General features: G+C 36.2%; 1 protein-coding gene across 1 annotated transcript; it reads right to left on the bottom strand.

The window, feature by feature from the left end:
• Positions 1-3,996: 3,996 nt before the first annotated feature.
• SEC22B (SEC22 homolog B, vesicle trafficking protein) lies at positions 3,997-25,325 on the bottom strand. Its single transcript, XM_027090951.1, has 5 exons — positions 25,115-25,325; positions 16,487-16,596; positions 13,606-13,766; positions 11,863-12,009; positions 3,997-5,941 (listed from the first exon to the last, which is right to left on the bottom strand). Exons 1-5 carry the CDS (start codon positions 25,187-25,189, stop codon positions 5,787-5,789), a joined length of 648 nt encoding a protein of 215 aa, XP_026946752.1. The 5' UTR covers positions 25,190-25,325; the 3' UTR covers positions 3,997-5,786.
• Between the last annotated feature and the right edge of the window lie 308 nt (positions 25,326-25,633).

Raw genomic sequence — 25,633 nt, forward strand, 5'->3', positions numbered from 1 at the left:
CCACAGAATGGGAGAAAGTATTTGCAAATGATGTGACTGACAAGGGATTAGTCTCCAAAATTTACAAACAGCTCATGAGGCTTAATATCATCAAAACAAACAACCCAATCAAAAATGGGCAGAAGGGCTTCCCTGGTGGCACAGTGGTTAAGAATCCGCCTGCCAATGCAGGGGACATGGGTTCGAGCCCTGGTTCGGGAAGACCCCACATACCATGGAGCAACTAAACCCATGCACCACAACTACTGAGCCTGTGCTCTAGAGCCTGCAAGCCACAACTACTGAAGCCTGTGCGCCTAGAGCCTGGGCTCTGCAACAAGAGAAGCCACCGCAATGAGAAGCCTGCACACTGCCATGAAGAGTAGCCCCTGTTCTCTGCAACTAGAGAAAGCCTGCACGCAACAACAAAGACCCAATGCAGCCAAAAATAATTAATTAAAAATAAATGGGCAGAAGACCTAAATAGACATTTCTCCAAAGAAGACATACAGATGGCCAAGAGGCACATGAAAAGATGTTCAACATCACTAATTATTAGAGAACTGCAAATCAAAACTACAATAAGATATCACCTCACACCAGTCAGAATGGCTATTATCAAAAAATCCACAAACAATAAATGCTGGAGGGGGTGTGGAGAGAAGGGAACCCTCCTGCACTGTTGGTGGGAATGTAAATTGGTGCAGCCACTATGGAGAACAGTATGGAGGTTCCTTAAGAAACTAAAAATAGAGCTACCATATGATCCTGCATTCCCACTCTTGGGCATATACCCAGAGAAAAACATGGTCTGAAAGGATACATGCACCCCAATGTTCATTGCAGCACTGTTCACAATAGTCAAAACATGGAAGCAACCTAAATGTCCATCAACAGAAGAACGGATAAAGAAGATGTGGTACATATATACAACGGAATATTACTCAGCTGTTAAAAAGAATGAAATAATGCTATTTGCAGCAACATGGATGGACCTAGAGATTGTCATACTGAGTGAAGTAAGTCATACAGAGAAAGAGAAATATCGTATAATATCACTTATATGCAGAATCTAAAAAAAAATGATAAAAGGAACTTATTTACAAAACAGAAACAGATTCACAGACTTAGAGAATATGGTTACCAGGGGAGAAGGGTGTGTGTGTGGGGAGGGATAGTTAGGGAGTTTGGGATTGCCATGCACACACTGTTCTGTTTAAAATGGATGACCAATGGGGACCTACTGTATAGCACATGGAACTCTGCTCAATATTCTGTAACTACCTAATTGGTAAAATAATTTGAAAAAGAATAGATACATGTATATGTATAATCAAATCACTTTGTTGTACACCTGAAACTAACACAACATTGTTAATCAAATGTACTCCAATAGAAAATAAAGTTTTTAAAAAATGTGTTACAAACCAAGAAGGAGAAAAGGCAAACAAGAACCCGAGAGCAAAAAATATTAAAAAATAAAGGGAGAAATGACAGATAAGTAAATGAAAAAGAGAAGGAAATAATACAATGAAATTATATTTTTAAAAAGCCAACCTTTTCCAAAAAAAGACAAAAACAAATAACTTGACAGGACAAAGTGAAATAGTGCTTAGGACAAACACTTCTACATCATAATTTAGGAATAAACAGTATATGTAGTGGTTGGGTGTCTAGCAGTCCTGGATTTGAACCCAAGTACTTCCACTTGCTATGTGATCTTGGGCAAGCTGGGAAAATGGTTATGAGGACTGTAATAATACATGTAAAATGACTGACACATATGCTCAATTAATGAAGGTTATAGAAGGTTAGTCCAGTTTTGATTAGTATACGGAAGTCAAATTTCCAACAATTTTTCTAATCTAAGACATGGATTCAATTACAGCACTTGAAATAAACTTTATTAGAATGGAGTGATTAAATTGCTCAAGATAGTTGTATACTGTTGGGTCAACACTGTCTGTAATGAGTAGTAGGATGTGAGACTCAATTTGCCCCTTCTACCTCAAACTATGTCACACACGCTACAAATTTTTCTTTGGGACTTTTAAAAAGTACAAGCTATTTATTTGGTCCAATTAGTTAATGTGCATTTACAGTAGTGACATCTTTACAACCACTGCTCTTTGCCTTTTTGCTGAGCTAAAAAGACAACCAGACGGGGCTCAGTCAGTTCTGCTAAATACACTAACTAAAAGCCTTAATTGTGTGTCCACCAACATTCAAGCCCTTAGGTCATGAAAACTCCCAATAAGATGGGAATTTAAATTGAGATGTTTTCTCATACATGTATTATTAAATACTATGTATGAAGAAATGATTATCCATTTGCCTTCTTAACTTGCTTTTGCAAGACTTCCTACTGATAAAAGTAGAAATAAAAAATTTAAGATCCTTGATTTTGAGGAACTGGACCAAATATTTTTTTTCTGTAGAACAAGATCCAAAAATATTTGATAGAACTTTTTTACACAATTTTTTAAGAATGAATCTCATCCACAAAGTTAGTTCAAACTGTAGAATTTTTCTAGTTCACCTCAGCTGTACAGTTTTCAAGGTTTCTGGATTCTTTCCTTTGAGTTCCACATCCTCTATATTTGGATTTCTTAGCTAGGGGGATCATGGACCACCAGGTCATGAACAGGCTTTATAGAGTTCTTGAAAACCCTGACATAGTATGTGATACTTGGTATACATGTACACATGAACATTGTTCTGGGGTAAAGGCACATACCTTTCACCAGATTTTCAAAGGTTTTCCAAAAAGCTTAAGAACCAGTTAGACATTTAAATGAAGAGATGTACATACAATGTGCCAAATATTGCTATGTTAACACTTGTGAGATTTCTTAATTAAAACATGTTATGAAGTTCAGTGCCATAACCAAAAAAGTTACTTCTAAAGAGTAGTTCAACGTCTTTACCTCCTAGTGGTTCACACAATCCTCAACCCACTGCAATCTGACTTGTGTCTCTACTGCCCTGGAATTACTCTGCTTGTATGATTACGTTCCTAATTGTTAAATTCAAAATACATTTTGTGGTACTTGTTTGATTTGACCTCTTGGTGGTATAGTATGGTGGAGAAAAGCACAGACTCTGGAGTCAAACTGTCTAGGTTCAAATCTTAGCTGTCACTTGCTAGCTCTGCATCTTTGGATAAATTACTCAACTCTTCTGTGCCTCAGTGCAGTAAAGTTTCTTCATTCACATGGTGTGAACAGTATTTACTTCAAAATGTCAACATGAGAATTAAAATAAGCTCCTAACAAAGAAAGCATTGTGTAAATATTTCAGTATGTGGGATTATTCCTTTCTTGAAAATAACTTGAAACCTGTCTATGTCTCATTCTACTCTGATGGCTCCTTAGTTTCATCTCCCTACTTTCAGGCTTATTCCTCTCTAATATATCCTTTATAGCATGGCCAGAATGATCATTTGAAGTTATAAATCTGATGCCATCTCTTGCCACTGATGTTAGTATAGTCTGAATGACTTGCATGACAGTGTACCGTCTACTTCTTCTTCCTCAAGTCTCAGTTGCCTATACTTAACCTATGAGTTAAGTTGAACCAAGCTATATGATCCCCCAAATGGGCCTCACTCTTTTAACTCATGACTCTTCACAAGCCGTTGACTCCGTCTGGGAAATCCCACTCTCCTTCTCTTACCACACCCCTCCCCACAGTAAATTAGGTGTCCTTTTTTAATGTGCCCCCGATAACCCTGAACAGTATTTATCACATTCTAGATACCTGTTTGATTGCTGGTTCATTTCATCTAGTCAGATCTTCCCACTTCCTCCAATAAGGAACAGAAGCAGGAGTCATATTATGACAGTCCTGTTCTTTCATTTTCTACCATCATAATCTTAAACTACTTTCTTATCCCTTTGTTTATCATCCCCCACCCCAACTCATTTTTTAATTAACTCACTGAGTTTAGGTAGAAGTGTATCTATAGAAGAAGATGTGCATGTAAATTAACTAGATAACAAAACTTCACACTAAAGGGAACATTCTAGAAGTATTTATTTCATTGCTGACTACTTGGTTGCAGCATGCAACTCTCAACGAGCTGCCACTCTCCACTCCTACAAAAGTACCAAATGCTATGGTATCAATACTTAGGTTTTCAGCCTTTCAAAGGCTTTTATTACCAATATCATTACTTAGGATAAGCCTTTTAGGGACTTCAAAGCACTTATTCGCTATAAAAAGTAACTTCTTATTTCATGCACAAAACTCCAATTGGCAGACATAGGTCCAAAATGGAAAGAAAAAAGTTTTATTCTAGTTCTGTAAATTATCAGGAATAAAATAAGCATTTCTCCTTGCCTTGTTTTAAAGAAATAGAATTTTTTTTCTCTATCAGGAATCAGAACAGTAGGTTTGATGATCCTGAGTTATAAAATTGCTTACTGGTTAAAGTTCTTTCCAAAGATTTTAAGAAGTAGGCTCATTTTCCTGTACAATTTAAAGAAATGTTTGCAGTATGTGTAGTAATTATAGGTTATATTGTAGACCCTTGTGACAATATTTAAAAGGCCTATTCTCCCCATTTAAAAAAATTCTACCTCAGAAGGTAAAAGGAAATTCCCATTATCCCTGAGCAAAAAAGGGAAAAATCATAGGTACTTTTATTTGTTAATAGAAGCTACTGTAAATGAGTTACCTATTTCTGGAACATTCTCAGAGAATTACATAACTGAAGCAGATACAAGGTGCTCTCAGATTTTCTCAGATAAATGTGTTTAGTAGTTTGAGTAGTTGCTCTGAAAAATTTCAATTTAATTAACTACACAACTGAATATTTTCCATTTTGAAATTTGAGGATATCCTGAGAGGGACATGAAACTATTGGACAGAGAGGAATTTAAAAAATGTTAGCAAATTGTGGCAGGAGGAAGAGTGGGGAAAATCGTAGTGGAGAAAAAGTGAGAAAAGGGCAGGACAAAGCTGTAGTCATGAGCCGGCCTCTCTTTGTCACTAAGTCAGGGGCCTCTGGCTATCAGTATGCTACATTCACTCTTAGATTAATATAAACCAGATGCGGAAAAATAAAATTAAGAATGTCCCAAACAAAACATTTAAGTCTTTTAAGGAGTAAATGACAGAAAACATTTTAGCTTCTTAATCACGGAGTGCTATAATTTCAAGGCATCAATATAATTCATTTAACCCTAAAGCAATTGTGCAATAAGCAAAACATCATAAATGGAAAACAACAAAGGTTAACTTCCTACAGGGGCCAATAGACAGGATCTCTTGCAGCACAGCAATTAACCTTCACATACTGGAGTCTTGTTTAAAAGGCCATCAACAACTCAGATTCCTGAAAAATCACAAGTGTCACCAACAAACGGAATGTTGATTAAACAGAGTCCAAAAACTTTCCAAAGGGCTGCCTTCTCTGAAGGGATTTCAGACTGTTGCTAGCACAGGTTGGTTAAGCCAAACCTCACTGACGGCTCCATTAGAGATGAGAATGCCCAGTCAGTGCTGTTTTAAAAATGTAAAACACTGGGAGGGAAAAAAACAAATAAAACAATCTACTGTTCCCTAACATATATGGCTTAGCACCCAGAGAAAGCCTCTGCCCCCAAAAGACACTTTCTACATAGGGCTAAGCTTCATTAAATGAGGCGTAATCTTTCATTTTCAGGACATGTCTTTCCTTGCAAGGTCTTTAGAGGCAGAAGTTCCACTTGGATTCTAATACGCATCTCTGTGAGCTCAGCTTCCTGAAAACATACACCTGCTGGGTTCTAGGTTCTTCCTTGCCAGTGACTGGATTCACTACTTCACAGCCACCAGAATCTCACATACACTATTAACATGATGAAAAATACAGCTACTGCTGCAAGTTTGGCGTAAGTGGAACGCATGTTCAAGTACTTCGCATCCTGGCGGTATTTCTTGGACAGACTGGACAAATTGTTAGCCTTCGAATCCAATGCTGTCAAAAAAGGAAAAAAGGATAACATCAATTAGTCCCTTAAAGTATTTTATCAAATGTATTAAGACATAAAAATAACCAAAATGAGTGGCACTATTTCAAACCATGAAGCTTAAATTATCATTTTTATTTTAAGGGTACGGTTGCATACACTGATTAACTCGTGATCCTGAAGCACTGTAAAATCTACAATGCATTTTAAAATTATCAGATCAATTTATGTTCAAATTCTTGAGGCTGTATGCAGGCTCTGGCCTCAGACCCTGGTTCAAATCTCAGCTGTACCAGTCACGTGGTATTGGTCAACTCAGCCTCTCTAAGACCCAGCTTCTTTTGTCTATAAAAATAGGGATTATATAGTAACAATAAACATATCATAGGATCCCTGTAAAGTGGGCACAATGCCTACATACAGTAAACACCTGACAAATGTTAGCTGACCATAACTATCTTCATAATCTCTTAATGGTCTAAATCATATTTGCTCATATTTTGACAAATGATAATCCAGGTAAGATAAAAGATGCAGGTAACCAGAAAATTCAAAGAACCAGACACTGAGTATTAAGCTATATCTCAGTGGTGACTGCTACCAAATTTCTAAGACTTTCCACATAGTAAAGACTATTATTATGAAGATAAAGCTATCAGAAATTATATTTTAACAGATACAGGAAAGCTGTATTATAATGAAAATACAATCACAGGTGCTAGAAAACCACCAATATCTACTAAATTAAGCTTTTTAGAATCTTAGGCAAAGTTTTTCTTTTCTCCTATAAGGACATTTGTAATGTCAGTCTCTTCTTTTAATTGTTAACTGAGCACTTAGAGAAATAGTCAGATATACACAAGCTAGACTGGGCTTAAAATATATGGCATGTTTTTAATAATAAAAACAAACTCTCAGTTTGGCATAAATAAATTGTAATAAAACTTTTTACTTCTTTAAAATTCTGAAAAACTATATTGCAATCTGAATTTATTTGTTCTTCCTTGGAGAATGCTTTTGGAATATTTGGAGTTGCTTAATAGAGATTGGTTTTGATTGAGAAATGTGGCATTACTTAATAACACAGGCATGCCAGCCATTTCCAAATTAGAACTTGTCCTGTAAGAAAAGCACCTAGTGCAAAAAGCAGTTAAGGGATGAGAAATAGCCATGACAATGCTGCAAGGAATCTTTCCAGCCTGTCTACTAGAATGTACAATCCATTGGACAGCGGTTTTTAACTACTACTGTGTTTATTACTATATTCCCAGTGCCTAGAATGTGATCTGGCATAGTCAGTGAAAAATACAGTGAAAAATCAATAAATAAATATTTGCTACATGAATCTAAATCTGCTGAGAATAACTGGGCAAGGAAATAAATATTAGGTCATATGAAATAATTAATAGTTAGGAGAATTCCTTTACACTGGAACATTTGGAAACACATAGTATCATAAAGACAAAGTTATTGCTTGGAGAAGTCATTTAGCAAATATTCATGTTATGGGCACCATGAGAAGTGCTAGAGGATACAATTATGATCAAAACATACATGATCTCTATATTTGTGGAATTTACAGTCTAATAGGGTGACATCTTTGGATAAAAAATAAAACCTATGGCTTAAAAGAAACAGGTATATTTAGGCAGTAAAAAAGGCATAATTTGATCTTGTTAAAAGAACCCACAGGAACTATTCTTGGGTCATAAATGCAAAGTTGATTAGCTCTAAAACTTTAAAACTTAGAAGGAGAAAAAGGTGTAAAAGATGGACTCTTATTATACAGAAGCTTAAAGAGGAAGAGAACATTTTTTGAGGTGGCCTAATCTTTCCACTGTCTTCATATATGCTCTGTTCAGCATATGCTTTTTCTTCCTCTTAAAATACCACTCTTCACTCCTTCCTGATCTATCAAAACTCAAGAAATCTTTCCTGTTCATTTATCTACTTCCTTCTACATTTTTATAGCTCTTATTGTCTACAGATCTATATATAATGATTTAAAACTGTCATTCACTGAAGATGGACAAGGACTCCAAAAGCCAACAAATTCTGCCAGGTACTAGCAGTGTAACTTTTATAGTAAGCTACTTTTCTGAGTCTTTGCTTCTTTATCTGTGAAACCAGTTTGATATCACCCACTTCACATGGGATTACTCTAAAGAATAACTAAGATATATGTAAAGTCCCCCTACCATATTGCCTAGCACAATGTAAGTGTTCAACTGATGTTTGTTCCCTTATACTATCTATAAATTACTCTGTGACAATCTTTCTTATCTTCCCAATCACATGAAGTTATTTAAGGGTAGAATTGTACTTCTTTTTTAATCAGCATATCAGCTTTGTAGCAATCAGCAAAGCACTAGAAGAAAATCCGTTACACTTTTGATAAATTGACCAGTATATAAAATTTGGATTTAAGAAAAATTCCTGTGCTAGTTTACTTTATCCCAAGTAGAACCTGTGAGTCTGTAATGATGAAAATTTACACAGACTCACAAATCCAAAATCTGATGTTTAAAGAGTTTGAAGCTATATGCTGGGACAACTGCTGACTACAGACATAAAGGTTAAAATCTGCAATTCATAATAAAGGAAAACCCATTATTCATGAATATGTAACAAGGTTGAATTCAAAAAATACACATTAAGGAAACTACTTGTGATAATTACTGTGAAAGAAATAAAAGAAGTATATGAAATAGATATGAAACACATAAATACTACTTTTAAAAAGTATATGCTCTATATGACAAACCCACAGCCAACATCGTCCTCAATGGTGAAAAACTGAAAGCATTTCCACTAAGATCAGGAAAAAGACAAGGTTGCCCACTCTCACCACTCTTATTCCACATAGTTTTGGAAGTTTTAGCCACAGCAATCAGAGAAGAAAAGAAAATAAAAGGCATCCAAATCGGAAAAGAAGAAGTAAAGCTGTCACTGTTTGCAGATGACATGATACTATACATAGAGAATCATAAAGATGCTACCAGAAAACTACTAGAGCTAATCAATGAATTTGGTAAAGTAGCAGGATACCAAATTAATGCACAGAAATCTCTGGCATTCCTATACACTAATGATGAAAAATCTGAAAGTGAAATCAAGAAAACACTCCCATTTACCATTGCAACAAAAAGAATTAAATATCTAGGAATAAACCTACCTAAGGAGACAAAAGACCTGTATGCAGAAAATTATAAGACACTGATGAAAGAAATTAAAGATGATACAAATAGACGGAGAGATATACAATGTTCTTGGATTGGAAGAATCAACATTGTGAAAATGACTCTACTACCCAAAGCAATGTACAGGTTCAATGCAATCCCTATCAAACTACCACTGGCAATTTTCACAGAACTAGAACAAAAAATTTCACAATTTGTATAGAAACACAAAAGACCCCGAATAGCCAAAGCAATCTTGAGGATGAAAAACGGAGCTGGAGGAATCAGGCTCCCTGACCTCAGACTATATTACAAAGCTACAGTAATCAAGACAGTATGGTACTGGCACAAAAACAGAAAGATAGATCAATGGAACAGGATAGAAAGCCCAGAGATAAACCCATGCACATATGGTCACCTTATCTTTGATAAAGGAGGCAAGAATGTACAGTGGAGAAAGGACAGCCTCTTCAATAAGTGGTGCTGGGAAAACTGGACAGGTACACGCAAAAGTGTGAGATTAGAACACTCCCTAACACCATACACAAAAATAAGCTCAAAATGGATTAAAGACCTAGATGTAAGACCAGGAACTATCAAACTCTTAGAGGAAAACCTAGGCAGAACACTCTATGACATAAATCACAGCAAGATCCTTTTTGACCCACCTCCTAGAGACATGGAAATAAAAACAAAAATAAACAAATGGGACCTAATGAAACTGCAAAGCTTTTGCACAGCAAAGGAAACCATAAACAAGACCAAAAGACAACCCTCAGAATGGGAGAAAATATTTGCAAATGAAGCAACTGACAAAGGATTAATCTCCAAAATTTACAACCAGCTCATGCAGCTCAATAACAAAAAAACAAACAATCCAATCCAAAAATGGGCAGAAGACCTAAATAGACATTTCTCCAAAGAAGATATACAGACTGCCAACAAACACATGAGAGAATGATCAACATCACTAATCATTAGAGAGAATGCTCAACATCATTAATCGTTAGAGAAATGCAAATCAAAACTACAATGAGATATCATCTCACACCAGTCAGAATGGCCATCATCAAAAAATCTAGAAACAATAAATGCTGGAGCGGGTGTGGAGAAAAGGGAACACTCTTGCACTGCTGGTGGGAATGTGAATTGGTACAGCCGCTATGGAGAACAGTGTGGAGGTTCCTTAAAAACTACAAATAGAACTGCCATATGACCCAGCAATCCCATTACTGGGCATATACCCTGAGAAAACCATAATTCCAAAAGAGTCATGTACCAAAATGTTCATTGCAGTTCTATTTACAATAGCCAGGAGAAGGAAAAAACCTAAGTGTCCATCATCGGATGAATGGATAAAGAAGATGTGGCACATATATATAATGGAATATTACTCAGCCATAAAAAGAAACGAAATTGAGTTATTTGTAGTGAGGTGGATGGACCTAGAGTCTCTTATACAGAGTGAAGTAAGTCAGAAAGAGAAAGACAAATACCGTATGCTAACACATATATATGGAATCTAAGAAAAAAAAAATGTCATGAAGAACCTAGGGGTAAGATGGGAATAAAGACACAGACTTACTAGAGAACAGACCTGAGGATATGGGGAGGGGGAAGGGTAAGCTGTGACAAAGTGAGAGAGTGGCATGGACATATATACACTACCAAACGTAAGGTAGATAGCTAGTGGGAAGCAGCCTCATAACACAGGGAGATCAGCTTGGTGCTTTGTGACCACCTAGAGGAGTGGGATAGGGAGGGTGGGAGGGTGGGAGACACAAGAGGGAAGAGATATGGGAACATATGTATATGTATAACTGATACACTTTGTTATAAAGCAGAAACTAACACACCACTGTAAAGCAATTATACTCCAATAAAGATGTAAAAAAAAAGTATATGCTCACATTAAACATTTAGGTAACAGTTAAGCATTAAGTAAACATACATATTTTTAGGTAAATTAGTACACACACATACATATAACACATTATGTGCTAAAAAACATTACATATGTAAGTGCTTTAAGAATTGGAAGGACAAAAGAGATTAATGCATTGTGGGATATAAGGATCAGGTAAGGCTTTTTTGAAGAGGCAGTTCTTATCTAGATCCTAAAGAAGGTCCAGGATGATGAGGACACTGACCTGGCTGAGGCAGAATGTTTGTGAACTAGAGAGGATGAGAGACGTTTGCAATCTCCTTATCTTCCATTATAGAGAACACAGTGCCTTGCACATTACAAGTACTCAGTTAATAATGACTGAATGAATGAAAATTAAGTTGAGATGAGACTAGACCTTATCTTGTAGTCACAGGTTTTAAAAGTTTTTCAGCAGAGGAATGCCTTGGTGAAAATGGCATTTTATAACATTTGATCTGACAGCAGTAAAGTCTCCCAAAGTGGCTACTCAGCGAACTATTGCAATAAATCTTTGACAATTTCCTCTCACTCTTCTTTTCATTTCCCTTAAGTGTTTCTGTAAATATTGATTTAATTTTGTAAATATCGAAACAGTAATTGTTTCTGATATGGAATGAGACTACATTGTTCCAACTCAATAGAAACTAACCACACTAGGAAGAAACATATATATTGGAAGCTTGCAATGTAATCCATTTTTGAAAAATGAATTCTTAACAGTACTAGATAGAATCTGACAGCATAAAATGTACTCCCAAATAAGCTATCCTTGCCTATGGAATAAGAGCCACTTATTCATAAGACTCATACTGCTTTTAGAGACCTGAGAGAGCTTCTCCCCGTTGTAGCACTTCTTCAATATTGGCCACCATGATCCTCTGCACATCTTGCAGTTCAGTGTTGATGGAGCCTAGGTTTCTCCGAGCACGACTGTCAATGTAAAGCTTCTTGGTTTTCTGAATGTAGGTATCTAGAATGATGAAGAAAAGTGACTGTTAACAACTTCTTTCGTGTCCATCAAAGAAGTAGGAAAGAGTAAATTCTGAGTTTAGTCCTGGATCTGCAACTGTTCGTGATTAACCAAGCTTTTGAATGAGTATCAATGGGACAGGCGTTTCCCAAAATACTACTACAAAACTGCAGGCTCATTCGTTTTTGCCAATGTCTATGTAATGCAAAACTATGAAAAGAGTGATTATTAAAGATTATATTTTCAACTCTTAGAAAAACTGTTAAGATGTGTGTGCTTGATACCCTTCATTTGCCTCTAGATCTCCTCTCCACCCTTCTGGGCCTGCTTTCTGCCTGCAGGAAGCTGACCTGCATGGATTACATCAATGGGTTCTTTGCCCTCTAGCTTCCAGTTAGGTTCAGCCAATGGGGGAGCCCCAAGAGTACGGAAGAAGGGTAGTGGATAGTGATATCAAAGTATTTATTCCCCTAGCTCCTCCCTGAGAAGTCATCTTGGGCTGGCAGTATACCTCTACCAAAAGTTACTGCTCCTCTCAAATGGGCCTTTTCCATAAATTTTCTCCTTCCTAGTTCCAGAAACTGCTTTCTCTTATCCATTCAGGCTTAGGGTTGATAACAATTACCATGCTACTGGTCTCAGGTTACTGTACCTTACAGTTCATCTATAACCCATTCATATCTCTGTATATAAATTCTTTAAGCTAATTTGAGTATACCAACTATTTCCTGTGTGACCTTGATACAGCAGTCTTATTTTTTTATTGGGTTTACTGAACCGCTACTGTCTAAAAAAATAAAATTTGCAAAACCAGACATTATAAATTAGCACTTGGAGAGTTTATAGTTTTGAAACACTGGAATGCTTTGCTAGATTTCTTTATTTCTAAAAAGCAAGAGGACCCATTTATCTAGCAAACTCAAAACACTTCAGAAATTCAGAGATAGTAAAACCAATTTTTTTTTAACTAAAAATGTCAGTGATGTAGTCTAATCATACTTGTTCTCACTTCCTCTACTTAAAGGCCATTTCCTTTGATCTATTGCCATCAGATACTTTACCAGATCTGACCAGTAATGAGTCTTTCTATAATTCTTATACAAATATGGACACCCATGCTCACTACTTCTGCATGTAGTAAATGTTATGCCCCAATACCATATATCCTCTAGTACTTAAATTAGAGGATCTCGTTCACCATTCCTTCTGATTTCCATAAAATGAGTCTCACTGTGAGTATGTGAGTGTGTGTGTGGTGGGGGAGGTGAGGAGGTTGGGTTGGGGGGAAAAAGAACTGTTATTACATGTCAATCTAGATCTTTAGACACAGTTTTTTACCCAAATGAAGAATCAAACTAAATAACAAAAAAGAGCAAAGGGCAACAAGTTCTATGAGGAAAAAATCAAAAGACCAGAGAAAATTACTTATGAGAAGGAAGCCTCATTCATTCAAAAGGACAAAAGACATGGACTAGGAGGGAGAATCCAAAACTTCAGTAGGTAAGCATAAAGAAAAAAAAAATGTGTCAAAATTATATCAATAGCTTCTGCATATCGACTACTCCCTTGATAGAAAGGTGATGCGCAAAAACGTACCGAACTCAATAAAGGAATAGGGTCTAGACACAGTTGGCACCTTCTTCCCATGCTGTTCATCAAACTCTGAATGTAAATCTTCTAGGTAGGCAAAAGCCAACTTTTTAGGGAAGGCAGCTTCACACAGAACCAAATAACACACCCCCTGTTCAATAATGTAGCTGCAGAGACAAAAGAAAAGCAAGAAAAAGTTGTTTGTAGATTAACAACACCTCCAACAATCTGAAATAGACTCTCAGTGCCATACAAATCTTTGTTTTGTTTTTTTTTTGGCCATGCCACACAGCTTGTGGGATCTTAGTTCCCCATCCAGGGATTGAACCTGGGCCCTTGGCAGTGAAAGTGTGGAGCCTTAACCACTGGACCACCGGGGAATTCCCTATACAAACTTTTGAAAATATTCTTGCCCAAGCTCTTTGAGGCTAACTAAATCAGAAAGTCAATTTCAAACCAAAAATCACTGGAATCAGAAAGCAAACCTCTTCCCATTATTAGAAGTATATTCCAAAAGGAGTATTTAGACATATTTATTCATTACATAATTCTTCAACTAAAATATCTTAATACATAAGACTTTTTCTTGAAAACTTGGAGTTGTGACTCCATCTACCCTTTGATTATGTGTGGTAAACAAGTATATACACATTTAAATTTCTTCCAGCTGTAAGAAAAATAGTGGAATTGGAAATTTTTGTAGATACTTAAAAGTTGGAAGTTAATGTCACAATATTTACTGGGTACAGAAAATAATATCAGGACTAATAATATTCCCGAATTTCCAGGATAGGAGAACTCTGTATTGACTGCAAATTGTTCAATAACAGAACTGACTCCTCTTGTGAGAGTGAGCTCCCTGGCAGTCTGGAAGAGGCTATGTGACTACATGTCTGAGATAGTTTTGGAAAGAGGTTAGGTTACTCAGTGGTATTCAAACTTTTTAGCCATAGTACTCTTTATTTCAGCAAAAATTATATCCAGAAGACTAATATGTACAGCAAATAAAATGAGAAGTTCTTTAGCTTAAGTAGGAGTTTAAGGGCCCAAAGCATTACACATACCCCCACCCCTGTCCTTTCTATGTCTTTCCTAAGGCATCCTATGACTCCACAGAGCATAGTTTATAGTCTATTATATTATATGATCTCTCATGCCCTTTAAAATAATAATAATAACAACAACAATAATAATAATACTGCTGTCCTGTTTCTTGCTTGGGCACCTAAATTAACCAGTCTCCTTGCCTTCAGTCTAGACCATCTTCTAAACCACTAGCTTTATTCCTAAAAAGTAAATATGATATTGCTTAAAAACTCTAGAGGTTCCCTACTACCTATAAAATAAAATCATACACCGTGGTATAGTATTCGGAGCCCTCCAAAACAAGTGTAGGCTGCTTTCCATCATATATCCTGCTTTCTATCATATATCCTAACACACCGAACAACATGTTGTTCTCCAATAAGCTAGGTTCTTTCACATGCTCGTGGACTTCTGCTTATATTGTTTTTTTCTAACTATAATATTATTTTATGTACCTGGAGAAACCTTGTTCATTTTCATATGCTCAATTCTACTATAATTTTTTCTGTGAAATTTCTCTCTATTCTCCCTCCCTCTTTCCCCTTTCCTGAAACTTACTCTCTATAAATGGGAATTTATTGCTTCCCTCTCTCTGCTCTACAGCACTTCTTGTCCTAAGGTATTACAGTATAGTTGTTTGTGTATATGTCTCTCTCTGCTAATAAGAGGATAAGGTAAAACATTACAGGCAAGACTTAATACACTGTCTGACAAAGAATAAATCTTTAATAAACAGTTCTTAGATGGAAATAAAGGAAGAGATGAGATTATAAAGAACCAAGCAGAAGAAAATCTCTCTTCAATTCCATGAGATCTTTCCTACATCTTTTTTGTTCCTAACCCATGGTAGAGATAAAAATACTATATAATGAAGTGCCTCTAATATTTTTTGATATTGAAATACCTTACAAAACTTAATATTCACTACTTTATTAACCAATAGGCCAGGGTTTTGTTTTGGTTTTGATTCTTTATACTTGTTTGCTTGTTCTTGATGAGTAAAGCGTTTGTTTGTTTGAGTTAAACAGAGCAGGTTCTTCCCAGGTCTATATTATCTTGGTATCTGCGTTCCTAACATGGTAAGGATTATTTAGCTTATTCCTTTTTATTTTCACCTGATCTTCCTGCCCTCTCTTTTCTTGTTAAATCCTTCCTGTTTTATCAACTTCAAACTTGATATGTATTAAACATTTAATACCAATTATTTGTAGATAATCTGAAATCCAATAAAGTTGCTTTGATCCCTCTCTCAGCTGTATGCATTGTCTATAACCACTGATTAGATGCCCTTAAATTATCTTTTATAATTTTCTTTTTTCTAAATAAAAACTAACACTTATTGACTATTCTCTATGTGCCAGACAAGATGTTAAGTGATATACATGGATTCTCTCATAATCCTCACAAAACTATGATTCCCTATTTTATAGAGGAAACTGAGGCCCAGAGAAGTACATGTGAGTTGCTCAAGGTTACACTGTCAGTAAATGTTTGAGCAAGGGTACTAACCTACATGTGTCTGGCTCCAAGAAGCTCCCAAAGCAAAAGTTACCTATTACTGCATGATATGTATAGCATTTACTAGACACAGGATAACAGGTTGAATTATTGTATGGAAATTGAATAAAGAAACCAAGATTTCAGTTTTGCAGAATTAGAGCCAGGAAAGTTGCTTCCATGGAGCGACTATAGTTTTAAAGTTACCTTTACTTTTAAAAAAGTTCCCATTCTTATCAGGTGTTACTTGTATTTACTGTATTTCATATTTAAATAATCACAAAGAAATCAGGACTATACTCACTGAAAAGTCATGGCACCAGCTTCCAAGGTGCATCTGGTAGGGGACTGTTCATTCAACTTTCGAAAGAGTTGCTTAGCCTGACTCTGGTACTGTTGAAGGTCCCGGCCAGACTGAAAGAAGACACCTTCATTTAAGAATTTTCCACCAAAAAAGCAGTACCAATTTGTGCGAAGCATCATATTTTGAGGACACTATGTGAATACGGTCCTTCATGTACAGGTTAGTAAGATTTATTTTAACAAAATAAAAGTGGCCTATTTTAGAGAAAAAAGGAGGACCAAATCCCGAGTTTTTCAACAAAGTCACAATAGTTATTTGCTAAAAAGCAAAAGTGTACTCCTTAAGGCACTCTTTCAATCCAGTGTTCTTTCCACTATTAGGTCAGTGCCCTCCTCCTAACCCATTTCACTTGCACAGTTACTGGCAGAGAACTGTACAACATGTTCCATACTCAGGGGAAAGTCCTGGGAACAACAGACTGAATGAATCATCTCATTTTTGTGCTGAAATATCAAGCAAAATCTTCCATAAAGTGTTACAGTATTGAGCATTTAAGCAAAACTGTGTGCACCCATGACTGCAAATTATTATGAACACTATAACTGCAATTAGGTAAAAATGAATAAGAGCAAGGACAAAGATTGGAAAGTCCAATATCCTTTACTGAATAAATCTATTTGGTTCCTGAGTTTGGATAGCAAAAGTCTGGGTAGCAAGGGGTATGTTCATACAAAAATGAAAATAATAACATTTGGATGATAGAGTTACAGGCAATATTTTCCTAAACAATTTCTAAATGATTTTACAATATTTTTTAAAGAGAGGAAGAAGTCTACTGGGGGAAACAGCAATGTCATTTCAACAGGAGAAAATCATACCTCAATAACCTACTAGATCCAAAATGGAAAAGGAGTGCATGAAGAATGGGAAGGAAATATACATTATTTATTCATCCACATACTGGGGGAAACAAACAAATAACTTTTGCCATGTGATGGGAAGGAATTATTTTATTTTGGATTATTTAGTTTGAATTGAAAGATCTAACACTGCCTCTCCTTGGTAGATGTTTAATAACTAAATGTTTAAATAGAAAAGTGTTTACACAGGGTTCTCCTAGGGATTGGACCTACGGTAGAACTATGAGAAAGTACAAAGTGAAACTTAAAATTCCAGATGGTGAACCACTGAGCTGAGAGTAAAATCAGTCAAGGAAGCAATGATAAAATCGTGTAACTGGCAGATAAACAAATGTACAAGTATATAGGATTCTAAGCTATATTTAAAATAGTGAACTGGAAGTGCAAATCAAAACCACAGTGAGATATCACCTCACTCCTGTTAGGATGGCTATTACCAAAAAGTCAAGAAATAACAAGCGTTGGTGAGGATGTGGAGAAAAACCCTTGTGAACTGTTGGTGGGAATGTAAATGGGTGCAGCCACAATGGAAAACAGTATGGAGGTTCCTCAAAAAGTTAAAAATAGAACTACGACATGATCCAGCAATTCCACTTCTGAGTATTTATCTGAAGAAAACAAAACACTAATTTAAAAAGATATATGCATCCTATGCTCACTGCAGCATTATTTACAATAGCCAAGATATGGAAATAACCTAAGTGTTCATCAACAGACAAATGGATAAAGAAGATGTGGTATATATACACAATGAAATACTATTCAGCCATTAAAAAAGACTGGAATCCTGCTCAAAAAACAAGCTCATAGATGGAGAATGGACTGGTGACTGCCAGAGGGGAGGTGGGTCGGGGAGTGGGTGAAATGGGTGAAGGGAATCAAAAAGCACAAACTTCCAGTTATAAAATAAGTCATGAAGATATAATGGACAGCATGGTGACTATAGTTAATAATACTGTATTGCATTATTTGAAAGTTGTTAAGACAGTAAAACTTAAATGTCCTCATCACAAGAAGAAAAAAGAATAAAAATTTTCATAACTATTTTTTCATGATAGAGGGTAACTAGACTTATTGTGGTGATCATTTCACAGTGTCTACAAATATTGAATCACTATGTTGTACATCTGAAACTAATATAATGTTATATGTCAATTATAACTCAAAATAAGATAAAATAAAAGAAATTAAATGGTGAACTGGAAATTTCAATATAAATAAGGAAGTAAATAAGCATGAGGTGAACCAGGGGAGTTAGGCAGAGGCCACTAGAAGTATCGATTTGTAGTTTAACACTGTTTTTATGGCAACGATTTGTTATAAGGCTGTTCACTTGAGAAATACTCCTACATTAACATGTATATGTATATTGTTATATATTAACAATACTTTGTAATAATTAACATTATAATGTATATTAATATTATATATCATATTAAAACATATATATGTTTATTAACATATATATGTTTATATATATGTTATTAATGTATATTAATATTATCATATTAAACAGTATTGCTAATCTATATATTGTTTTTCTCATGACTGGCCAGCCAGCTGGGGAGAGTGAATACCATCACATGCTTTGAACTAGTGCACAATATCCTATGTTCCTAAATTTGAGTGGTACTTGTCCATCTGTTGGCTTCACCAATGTTGTTATGTGGCATTCCGAAGATATCTGACCCCACAACAGTAGATTAAAGGGATGCAAACAAAGTTGGAGATGCTACTAAAGTGCCAAGAAATAATACCAACATAGACCAATGATTTTCAACCTTGGCTTCACACAAGAATCACCTAGAATTCTTTTTTTTTTTTTTTTTGCGGTACGCGGGCCTCTCACTGTTGTGGCCTCTCCCGTTGTGGAGCACAGGCTCCAGACGTGCAGGCTCAGCGGCCATGGCTCACGGGCCCAGCCGCTCGGCGGCATGTGGGATCTTCCCGGACCGGGGTGCGAACCCATGTCCCCTGCATCAGCAGGCGGACTCTCAATCACTGCGCCACCAGGGAAGCGCACCTAGAATTCTTAAAATAACTACTCCTGCCCAATCTCCACCCCCAAATCAATTAAATCAGTGTCTCAGAGGTATTCATAAAATAACCACAACCACAAATGTTAATTATAAGTTTTTTGACAGCTAAAGGCAGGTGAGCACCTTAAAGGAACTAGTTAAAAAAATGCATGGCAAATAAAAAGAATGAAATTCTACCATTTGCAACAACATGGATGAACCTAGAGGGTATTATGCTTAGTGAAATAAGTCAGAAAAAGACAAATACTGTATGTTATCACTTATAGGTGGAATCTAAAAAATAAAACAAATGAATGAATATAACAAATCAGAAACAGACTCGCAGATATAGAGAACAAACTAGTGGCTACCAGTAAGAAGAGGGGAGGGAAGAGGCGCAAGACAGCAGTAGGGGGGATTAAGAGGTACAAACTACTATGTATAAAATAAAAAAGCTACATGGATATATTGTGCGGCACAGGGAATATAGCCAATATTTTATAACAACTTTAAAATGAAGTATAATCTATAAAAATATTGAATCACTATATTCTAAGTGTGAAACTAATATAATATAGTAAACCAACTACACTTCAATTAAAAAAAAGAAATGGCAAAAAACTGTCAGTGAAATGAAGATTAGCACAAATCCTTTGACTTTATAAGAGGCACTGTAAATACTACTGCAATCTGAGAGAAAGAGACTAACAACTGTACGAACTACAAGAAACTATGGCCAAAAGCATGCTACAATTTCAGGAATTTACAATGAACAAAGCAGTGACTGCCAATGTATAACACTGGGGACATATCTACATAGGAATTACAGCATGCCAACCAACATTTTACAATGCTGGTTCAGTTGGCATTACCATTCCTGGCAGCATGATGCTGGCACAGTCTTCCTGGTAGTTATTTTGACAATATGTATTAGAAATTAAAAAATTTTGCGTAATGTTTTATCCAACAATTCCACATCTTCTAACACAACACTGTAAAGCAATTACACTCCAATTAAGATGTTAAAAAAAATAACATATGGTATATATTTATATAATGGAATACTACAGAGCCATTAAAATGATGCTGTGTAATATTTAATATGAGAAGATATTCATTATACACTAAGTGAAAAAAATTAGGTGGAACAGTATTACAGTATTACCGATTATTTGATTTTAAACACACACACAAAGATTAAGGTTAGACATCAAGTGGATATAACTCAAGTAGGGATTACTTAATTTTACCACTACTTTTAATGGTAAAAAAAAAAAAAATCACCATTAACTTTTTTGGTCCTTTTGTTTGTACATATTTACTCAATTTTCTACAATAATCAGAAATTAATTTTATAATGGGAAAATTATTCATTCATCCATTCCTATTTACTGCGTATTTGTACCCACAATATTAGGACTTGGGGCCAATGAGGGGAGGGGCTAGGATTTGAACAATGTTAGGACTTGGGGCCAATAAGGGGAGGGGCTAGGATATGAACCCAGGCAGTCTAGCTCTGAAGCCCCTGCTCCTAAGCATGCTATAACACCTGTATAATTAAAATTGCTTCAGTAATGGTAGATCCACCTTCTAGGTGATATCTTACTATTTAATATTAAATCTAATTCATAGGAAATGCTCAAGAAACCATATGGCAGCTCTGATCTAGATCTCACATAACAACATAATCATGGCTTTACAGATAAACCCTAGGTTCACTTTTAAGATTACAGTCACAAAGGGCTCACAGTCAGCCAGTCTATCTAAAAATAGTTAGATTAGATGTCCTAATTCTGTTTTCTACTTCATCTAGAACAGACTTGATGAAACTTATATACAGTATAATGAAGACAGCTGTTAGCAATCCAATAATGAAGTAGATGTGAATGTCTACACAAATTCTGAAACTAATTTGAGATCATCAGTATATTTAGGATGTGGTTCTGTATACAAAATGCAGGAGGTACAGGGTAGTAAATTGCCACACAACCACAATCCTTTTTATTGCTGTCACCTATGACTGCTGAACAAGTAGTTGTATCAAATGCCATCTTTTGCCTTTATAAGAATGTTTAGCTAAGCTCTTATCATTTGTAAATTCCTGTTGAACTCTATTGATCAAAGGCCAGGGGCACCAAGAACCAACCATTTTCTTCTAACAGCAATAACAGTAAGGTGATTAATCAACCCTCAATGATTGGGCGAGTGTGCCAGTTTAACTGTACAAAAGACTATCTGCTTCTTGGGAGTTCCCTGCCCTGTACTCAGTTATATCTAACACCTGAAGAGAATATGGTTCATTTTGAGGTAGAACAGAAAGGTAGATAAAGAAATTGCAAACATCTAAAAAGGAGAAATACATCAGAAAGGAAGAAATAGATAGAATATCAGAGAGTCTAGGTTGGAAAAGAAAAGTTCATCTACCTGTCTTAGGCCTACATTTCTAGTTATAGCACAGAGGAAACAGTGCATAAGATACTCTGTATCTTTTTTTTTAAACGCTCTATTGTATTATTTGAATAATTGTTCATCTCCAGTGAGAAGACAGTTTGTACAAGGACTAGCATCTAGTAACCACCTAAGATATGGTATCTCTTATCAATGTAAATAATTGAAAGAATACATTGAATTATTTGGCCCGGACAATTAGGGTACTTAACTATAAAACTATTTGATCAAGATATCCATTTCTTACAAAGTTATTTCCAGACTCCTAAGAAGTAAATACATTACTAAAATGTCTTAGAACAAGTGAAGCAGTTAGGTACTAAGCCTGTAGTGTAGAATCAAACAGATATTGATTAAAAAGAACAAACTAGTGGTTACCAGTGGGGAGAGGGAAGGGAAGAGGGGCATGCTAGGGGTAGGGGATTAAGAGGTACAAACTACTATGTATAAAATAAATAAGCTACAAGGATATATTGTACAGCACAGGGAATATAGCCAATATTTTATAGTAATTATGAACGTGTATAACTATAAAGGAGTATAACCTCTAACAATTGTGAATCACTATGTTGTACATCTCAAACTTATATAATATTGTGAATCAACTGTATCTTAATTTAAAAAAAATTTTTTTTAAACCAAAACAGTGGTTCTCAACCAGGGGTGATTTTGCCCCTCCTCCCCGCAGGTGACATGCAGCAATGTCAGGAAATATTTTTGGTTGTCACAACTAGACGGAGGGTGGTGGCAGTGCTACTGGCATATAAGGTGTAGAGGCCAAGGATGCTGCTAGACATCCTACAATGCACAGGACAGTTTTCCCACAACAAAGAATTATCCATTCCAAAATGTCAACAGTGCCGAAGTTAAAAAACCCTGATGAAAGAACTATCAAATCACTATGTTATGTACCTGGAACTAACATAGTGGTTGTAGGTTAACAGGGAAGGAAGGAAGGGAAAAAAAGGAGGCAGGGAGGAACCCTGGTGAAAAATTCTGTTGTGCTACTTATTAGCTGTGCGACCTTAAGCAAGAGACCTATGCTCTCTTAGCCTCAGAGATTCCTTATCTATAAATGGGGATAATAATAGTACCTATCCTAAGAGTTGGTATGAAGATTGAATGAAATCATGCATTTAACAGGCTTAACACAATGGGTGGTATGTAGTCGGCACTCTATAAATGTTCTGTATACTATTATAATAGTAAAAATAAGTCAAAGATTCATATTTTTGCAGCTATTAAAAGTTTTGGAAAGACGTTATCATTCAAAGTCAAAATTCCTAAAGGAAATCACTATGGAATTACAATCACAAAAATATTTCTGTGTAAAATATCTTTCCTTGTCAATTAAACAAAGCAACCCATCTTGGTAAACTGATACCTAATTTGGAATTAAGAAACACACAGTAATAAATCAACTAATTTTTTAATGAAGTATGAAGGCAGAGAATAAGAGCCTACTGATATATGGACTTTCAAATCCAATTTATATTCTTTGCCCACATTGGAATTCAAAGCAATAGCTGGAAAACTGACCAGATTTCTGTCCCTTTGGGAAAACTACTTCTTAATCAAACTACATATCCTTCAAGGAAAATTTCCCCCACACCATCTCCCTTTTTTCAAATCATGTTCCTGCATTCATTGTAGCAATTTCACTCCTTCTGCACAGTCCTGGAAAATGTTAACATTGGACAAGAGAAAAATATTTCACAATTGAAAATTCAGGGTATGCTATATTTTTCAAATTTTATCTCAACTTAGACTTTGTCTTGTGGAATAAATAGAAAATATTTCACTTAGCATGACCTGCTAATCAACTTAGCAACTTCACAATCTGTATCATTACTCTCCTAGAAGTGAAAGTAAACATATTTCCAAATCAAACCTAAAACGGCATATAACCAAATAGAAGCTTTCCTAATTAGGAAACACTACCGTTGGCTTAGATGTCATTTCTTCTGGGAACACTTTCCTGAGGTCCAAAACTCAATTTAGATACCTTTTCCATGTTCAACCACAGAAACTTCTTCCTATTCCATAGCAGTTATACTACATTATAATTGTTAGTTGTCTGGTTTCTCCACTAAACTGTAAGCTCCATGAAAGTAGGGACTATGTTCCCCAAACCCCTGCATTAACAACATGCTTGGCACATCTGATGTGTTTAATGAGGTTTTTATTTTTCATGAATATATGAATGAAAAGTTCAAAAAAATGTGCAAAATATTCATCTTTTTTTAGGCCTTGAGGTTTTGTTTTTTTTTTAAATTACATTACTTGGGTTGTATGATAAAGTAAGATAAAGTTGAACACTTTAAATAAATTATATAAATTTCATTCTCAGCCTCCTTTCTTCAGGAACTTCCTGACCTTGCTCCAGGAGCTTGTCTCACACCAGAAATTTGCCTTGTGATTTTAAGGCACAAAGCCTCTTCCTCTCAAGCTATCTAGAGGTTTTGTTTTGTTTTTTTAATCAACGCAATACATTTTTGAGCACCTACTAGCACAAGGCTGCTATTGTAAAAGCTATGGGAAACACATAGATGACTAAGATTTCTCATTTGCCTGCTAGGAAACTTTGAAAGACAAAGGCAAAATTGTAAAATAAAGGTACAAGGCATTACAGGAATATAACACAAGGGTAATAATTCCAACAACAGAAATTTAGTAAGGCTTATTGGAGGTGGGAATTAGGCATAACTTTGAAAGAAGGTACTGTACTGAACTTCAAACAGGTGCATACATGTGGCAATAATACCCCATCTGCTTTCACTAGATGTCAGTAAACTAGGTCAAGGATCAGGTGCTAGGAAAAGAGGACTTAGGAGCTGATTTTTCCCAGGACCTGTCAGTCAGCCTTATTAACTGCAAAAAAAAAAAAAAAAAAGAAAAGAAAAGAAAAGAAAAAAGAAATCTTGAATTTTAACAAAGTCCCTAAAGAATTACAGAACACTGGATAATCACAGTCAGCCAAACCTATCCCTTCTCCAGAGAGTTTTTCTAAAAAGAAACAGGTAACACAAAAATCTACCTCCGCCTTCAGGCAAGATTTATTCTAACAGAGATTTATTCTAACAAGACTTATTTTTCTCCACTGCCAAAAGAGGAAAACCACTTCAGAGGGGTCAGAAACGCCTGGGAGGCCATAAGGGTCTCCCGCGTCCTAAGGAGGAATCCCGTGCTGAGAGCACAGCGCTCTGACAGGAACTTGGGGTCCCGGGGATCTAGCAGCTCACCTGTTCGTCCTCCTGCATCGAGGCGGCCAACGGGAGCCCGTCCGCCACTCGGGCGATCATCGTGAGCAACACCATCTTCACAGGCTACGGAAACTCAACACTGGCCCGGACGGCCGTAGGTGCGTCTTGACTTGCTCCGCCGCGACAACAGTAATACCTCTACCTCAGTTCCCAAAGACCCAGCTGCTCGCGTCTCCGATTCCCGCTGAGGTGGCCGGAAACAAGCTCCAGAGCTCTCCACTACCGGTCCTCAGAATTGGCTTCCCACCGAGAACCACAGCTACAGCACACAAGTTCCGCCGTATCCCCTTCCACCTTCAGAAACTTCCAAGGCCCCGCCCACTTTTCTGGATTTCCAGCTTCGAATAAGCCTTGACGCGTGAGAGGGCATGGCACACAAACTGAAATAGAATTTTCTAGTTTCTGATACTTTAAGCTTGGGGAGAGGGCTGGGAATGAGGGTGGGAATTAATGGGTACTTAGATGAAGGGTATATGAAAAAACTGACAAGCTATATAC

Source organism: Aethalodelphis obliquidens, unplaced genomic scaffold (genome assembly GCF_003676395.1).
Source record: "Aethalodelphis obliquidens isolate GAN/ISIS:26980383/991018 unplaced genomic scaffold, ASM367639v1 scaffold70, whole genome shotgun sequence".
NCBI classification, from domain to species: domain Eukaryota; kingdom Metazoa; phylum Chordata; class Mammalia; order Artiodactyla; family Delphinidae; genus Aethalodelphis; species Aethalodelphis obliquidens.